The sequence below is a fragment of the Etheostoma spectabile genome, chromosome 21 (assembly GCF_008692095.1).
Source record: "Etheostoma spectabile isolate EspeVRDwgs_2016 chromosome 21, UIUC_Espe_1.0, whole genome shotgun sequence".
Lineage (NCBI taxonomy): Eukaryota > Metazoa > Chordata > Actinopteri > Perciformes > Percidae > Etheostoma > Etheostoma spectabile.
The window spans coordinates 7,856,927-7,863,296 of NC_045753.1; the positions used below are offsets into that span (position 1 = coordinate 7,856,927).

Genomic DNA, 6,370 nt, shown 5'->3' on the forward strand with positions numbered 1-6,370 from the left:
TCGATACTTGTCTTTAATATTACTGTAAAGTCTTACTTTAGCTGTAGCCTGCTTTTCCCACTGTTTAGTTTGAGTAACGTTATTTTAGACGGAATCAAAGCTAGTGGTTAGCCGGGAAGCTAACGGCGGTGGAGGCTAACCGTCCTCTTCCTTCCTCCGTGAAGCTAACGGCTAACCGCTACAACCATGACAGATCGTGCCGTACAGCTCGTGTCCACTGCTGATGTATTAGCTTAGAGAACGGCTAGCCTCCATCGGGAAGCTGACGCTAGTTTAGCTAACAGCTATTTCGGCTAACCGCTAGCTGTCAAAAGAACATGCACGTTTCTGCATGTCACAGACAGAGCAAGGCTGGGATGGATAGAACCTGTAGATGTGTGTAAGGATAGCAGCTGTACATGTTTTGCATGTGAGTGGTGGTGCAGAAACGTGTATTTACGTGTTATATGTTGTATAAACTTCATGGGCAATGGTTTGCTAGATGTGTGAACAAAGTTGCAGAATCATCACAATTTGCACACTGTTTATCCCCTGCACTGTTTTACACTTTGATCACTGCTGCACTTCTGTATAACTTTTTGTATAATAATCCTGAAATGTATTCCATCTCACCTGGAATATCATTGCAATATTTATAAGCTGTATGCAACGCAATTTCGTTCTGTATGCACTCTGTACATATAAATGACAATAAATGAAGTTGAAGTTGAAGAATCAAAATGGGAACACACGTTTCTGAAGATCATGTAATGGCACTGAGATAGACATTATTAACCAACTAATTGTATCTCACTGAAAGTTGAAAAGCTTGTCCACTGACATCAATCTTATGCATATAGTTGTTTAAAACCTAGATAAGAAAGCAAACTGTAGTGAACAACGTCGAAAGTTCCTGCACTTCTGTATAACTTTTTGTATAATAATCCTAAAATGTATTCCATCTCACCTGGAATATCATTGCAATATTTATAAGCTGTATGCAACGCAATTTCGTTCTGTATGCACTCTGTACATATAAAATGACAAATAAAGTAAAATGTATCTCTCTAGTAGTATTATATCAACGTTTGATGTATGCTTAGGCCAACCAATGAGATCTCAACTAGTTTCAACGTGACAACCGCTATTGGCTCCTCACTCGAATTCCCGCCCTTATTTAAGGATCTAAATATTCGTAAAACGAGGAGCAGGCCTATCAAAACAAGGCTGGGTGGAACATTTTGACGAGGGAGTACACTGTGTTCCGGATACCAAAAACCTCCACACGACCTATATAATTTTCTGAAGCAGAGAATCGTCGCAGAGAGCTGTGGGGCATGCATTGACGGCCTTTGCCACACATAAACGGGGATTTTGTTGATTTAAAATTATTACAGACACCTTATGACTGTGGTGGAACCGGGCAGTTAACAGTTAGCTAGCGATATCGAGCAGAACAACAGCTGAGCTTGCTTATTTGTCAATTACTACGTTCTAACGTAATCAACAAGAGAAATGTCGACAGAGCCCACTAACATCACACCGGAGATGGCCAGGGGGCCCCTGAGTTCATTCGATGGGGTTTTAAAGAAGATAATGGAAATGCCTCCGCCGAATATTCTGGACGGCGACGACGGTAAGTGCAGTACATGAAAAACCAGGAAGGAACAAACGATGCAGCTTTAAAGTTAGGTTAATTTATTTTATACAGTCCATGGGTCAAACACAAGTTCAGCTGAAAAAGTCTAAATAACGTGAAAATAAAATATAACACACCAAGTTGCCAACGGACGGTATTCTCAATGTGTTCAACATATGTGCAACGATACTAAATTGTGCACACCGTACACTTTTTATTTTGAGCACATCGTACAGGCAGGCTTCTCTTCTCTCACATCTGTGGCCCGGTGAAAGGGGAAAACAAAGCAGCCAAAATGTCCACTGGTCACTTTACTGTTGAAAGTTCCAACACAAAGTTGGTGTTTGGGTGTTGGTGCCTGAGGGATCTTTCCGGGTGGAGTTTCACTGGGGAGGAAAAACAAATGTTGTGGTTGAGCTCTCAATTGTGCTTTACTTTGAGTAGTTTTACTCTTGACCTTCATAACACTAGACACAAAACTGCCTTTTTGGGTCATGCCAAATGTGTTTACAAATGTCTGTGAATGCCATCTTTCTTAGAGTCTAACATGTATCTTTTCTGTGTTTCAGACACCGACAAGGAAAAGCTGGGTCTGGGAGACAATTTTGACCTGCTTGGAAGAGAAAGCGATATGGGTCCTTCAGCCGCCCTGACCCCTGCAATTTGGGAGAAAACCATTCCCTATGATGGTGGAAACATTCACCTGGAGTACATGGACCTTGAGGAGTTCCTTGTGGAAAATGGCATTGCCACCTTGCCTGACATGAAACCCCTCAAGGGAATCCCGAAAGGCGATGCCATCAAGACAGAGAAAGTTAAGGATACCCCCTCTGCACAGATGAATGTTGCCAAGCCTGCAAGCGTGTCCCCACTGGCCCTGCTACCTGTTCAGGAATTGGAGCATTGTGAGGAAGAAGTGGTGACCACCACTAATGACTCTTATATAGTCTGTGATGTTACTGCTGGTGAGTGGAGGTTGAGGGATCAGAGTTTAGATGGTTACAGGGATTCGCTAAACTCAATACTTTGTACATGTTTTACAAGGCAGAAAACTAGATGTTTGGGTGACGTGACATGACTCAACAAGTTGAGTCCTAAGGTGCTTCTCATGTCGCTTAAATTCCCTCCTTGACTCTTCCACTTGCCTACCTTTGTCACGTCTTAGTCCCTCCCAATGAGGAGGCACGGGAGATACGCTAGGAAATCATGAGAGGAGAGAGGAACCTAGGAAATGTTTTTAGAGGGGTTAGACCTCCTATTCCTCTGAAGTGTTACGTGACTACATTGGCTAAATGGGCGGAGTAAAGGCTGATTTATACTTCTACGTCGAATCGACAGCGTACCCTCGCAGACCCCTCTGCGTCACCGGGAACCCCTCTCCGGGCCCCTCCGCCGTAGTTCGACGTGCACCTCCAAAAATGTCAACTTCACGCCAAGGCGACGCAAACCACAAGTACAGTGATTGGTCAACTCGTCCTGTGTGTTGATAGTCGGTGTTTCAAGCAGCCCGCTGTGGGGAGGTGCCACATGCTAGTTTACTGGCATAAGCTTTGCAAATAAACTCAGAGATATTTTGGTTACAATGACGGGGTTATCTGTTTGTAAAGTTTCTAAATGTCAGTAACGGTTTGAAATTAGCACTAGCAAGCAGTACTTTGTGGGCAGTTGTGTTAAAGTTAGCTTGCTAAAATAACATAAACTGGATGGCGGACACCTTGCAAATAACCTCAGACTTATTTTTTGGTTACAATAACAGTAAGATTTTACGGTCTCTGTTTCTCTATTTCTACAAAATCTAAGCAAGAAAAGGCGAAACAAAGAAGATTAATATTTGAGCACGACAGTCTATGGGGTTTGCAATTCTGAGTACCGTTTCGTTGGTGAGCGACACACACTCACACACGCAGGCGACACCCCTTAGCGATATGGCGGTAAAATGCACCACAATACAAAGCAGACACAACGCCGTAGGGGCAATGGCGTAGCCACAGCGTGGAGTTGACTCAGAGGCAAAAAAACCAGCCTTTAGCAACGGTTTTCAGCTGCACGGCGTCCGGGAATGCTGCTCTTGTGTATCCTCGACTATACCTCCCCGGAGATCACTCCTTTTGAGACGGCCTTCACCGGGGAGGGACAGAACAACTTCCGGTTCTGCAGAGGACCGAGGAGTTGAAGCTATCAAATAAGCAACATGAGAAGCACTCCTAGTGTTTGTGAATGTGGTCTAGGGTTAAAGACATGCAAATTTACTGTGGCATACATATCCACATATAGAAACTGATCAGAAGATGCTAATGTGCTAGCATCAATGATCCTTCGGCACTACAGTCTTTAATCCAACATTTATGCATTTAGCCACTTTTTCTACTGAAGGCCAGTTACGGCAAACTGTGTGTGTGTGTGTGTGTGTGTGTGTGTGTGTGTGTGTGTGTGTGTGTGTCTGTGGGTGTGTGCTGTGTGTGTGGGGTGTGTGTGTGTTGTGTGTGTGTGTGTGTGTGTGTGTGTGTGTGTGTGTGTGTGTGTGTGTGTTGGAGAAAGCCACGTATGGGGGAAAAAATGTAAAGGCAAAACATGGTGTTGACCGTGTTGCTGACCTTCAGTTTAATCTGCAGCTGTCTTGTGTTTCTGTCCAGAGGTGACTACCGAAGAGGACAGAGCGAGCCCCGAGGCCGTCAACCCAGAGGAGATTGAGGTCGATGTTAACTACGAGCCAGATCCCACGGACCTAGTCCTGTCCAGTGTGCCTGGAGGCGAGCTGTTTAACCCTCGCAAACACAAGTTCTCAGACGATGATCTCAAGCCACAGCCTATGATAAAGAAGGCCAAGAAGGTGTTTGTGCCGGAAGAACAGAAGGTATGCTGGGAGAGAGACGAGAGGAGCCTCTGAAACACAGTCTCACTCTGTTTGTGCATAGTTTGTTTAATAGAAAGCACCACAATATATAGGGTTACTTAAGTAGAAACATTTAGATTTGCATGCTCACCTTTATATTTGAAAACATTTGCTGATGCCATTTTCCAGAATTTCTTAAAGTGAGCAAGCACAGCAGAATAAGCTTTACCTCTTAGTCAACTGTAAAGTTGGAAAAACTACAGGGTCCAGGTGCTAGTGCATGGTGGGCTTTGCACATGTTAATGTGCAATCTTGATTTCTAGTTTAGTGGACCCCATGATTCAAAAAAAGAATAATGTATCCCACTTCTCACAATTTAAGACAGCCATGTTGAGAGTAAGTGCAAGGGTCTAATGTGGCAACATTCTAGAGTATTTCATGGTAATTTCCCATTGGCTCTTACAGGATATTTATGAGTTCCAGCATGGTCACTTCTGTTGAAGTAAATTTCAAACAAAACGGCGCAAGCTCGCCTCTTCCCCCTCATGTTTCCGTAACTGTCATAACTAACTGACTGTCACTAACCTGTTTACTAACTTTAAAGCATGCTGAAAAAAAATCTTGATTTTGATTTGATATCATAATATAATGTTTCCCTAAATGGATTTTATTGGCTTGTAATTTCATCAGCCAATTTCTCAATGCACGTGGTACAAGGGCAGTAGACACATGCAGTTGTAGTGATTGGCTAATGACATTTCCAAGTCGACCAGTTGTATTGGCTTGTGATTTCATCAGCCAACTTCAATGCACAAGCGGTTTTAAAGGAAGAGGACACAATAGATAACAGGCCAAGTCACAGTGGATCAGTTGTGGCGCCACACTGTGACTAAGCAGTCTGACAGTCTTATATCGGATGTTTTCCTTTCTTCTCAGTTAGCCTGCAAACACTGGTTTTGTTTAGATGCACAGAGAAGCCTGGCTATGGGCCATAATACGCACTTGGCTGTGCTCAAATTTGGGCTCATGGGTTTTACAATAAGATACAAAAGCTGTTAAACCAGGTTACCTTAGAAACAGAGCCCAGAAAGCATGGTAGATTTAGATGACTTTATTTTAAAAGGGACAACGTACATTAATCAACATGAGTACAGAGTCCAACATGGAAATGTGCCAGATTTAGCCATACAACCTAATTTTCATCTGCAGTCCCTAGCAGGTTAATGGCTTAAAACAAATGTTACGCTACAGCAATACAACAAATACACATACAACAAGAAAGGCTTACAACAAGTAAAGTGACACAACCACTATTCTAGATTATGACAACTGGCAGGTTGATAGCATGAGAAAACATATCACAAGTATCATACACAGTAAACGCAGGTAAAAGTGCATAGACACACATTAGAATGCATCAACAACACAAAAGCACACACAGAGACACTACTATATCAATAAAGACAAATGCATTATTCTGGATTATGGCAGCATATTTGATTAGTCAAAACCAATGTTTTATGGATTTGGAGAAGGATTTGATAAATGTGATGTTCCTTAGTTCTGTGGGTATGGTATTCCATGTAGAGCCCGACTGATTTATCGGCTTGCCGATATTAGGCATTTCCTAATCTATATTAGGCATTTCCCACACTTATAATGGCAGATTAAAAAAATAATAATAAATACGGACTGTCAACCATGTTATGAGTGTTGGCGTTGCATAGTTTGTTCACTGGAGGGCGGTCTACAATGTCCCTGTTGGCGACATTGTGTTTTTCTTTTTTTTTTTCTTTTTTCAAAGGACTTTTAAGTTTCATATCTTAAGTTTGTATTTTTATACATTTCATTTATCAGAACTTAAATATATTTTGATGTTCCTCAAATTATTCTCATTATTTTAGTGATAACTCATAAAT

General features: G+C 42.2%; 1 protein-coding gene across 2 annotated transcripts in view; it reads left to right on the plus strand.

Moving 5' to 3' along the window:
* The window catches only part of tefa (TEF transcription factor, PAR bZIP family member a), a 9,683-nt gene that overhangs the window by 2,200 nt on the left and 1,113 nt on the right, over positions 1-6,370 (plus strand). Inside the window, exons 1-3 of one of the 2 annotated variants that reach the window (XM_032502021.1) lie at positions 1,207-1,615; positions 2,188-2,583; positions 4,252-4,472. In XM_032502021.1, the coding sequence (XP_032357912.1) occupies positions 1,495-1,615; positions 2,188-2,583; positions 4,252-4,472 (738 nt within the window). In that variant the 5' untranslated portion in view covers positions 1,207-1,494. Of the gene's footprint in view, positions 1-1,206; positions 1,616-2,187; positions 2,584-4,251; positions 4,473-6,370 lie in introns of those variants that run through there. The other variant, XM_032502022.1, reaches the window with a different exon arrangement.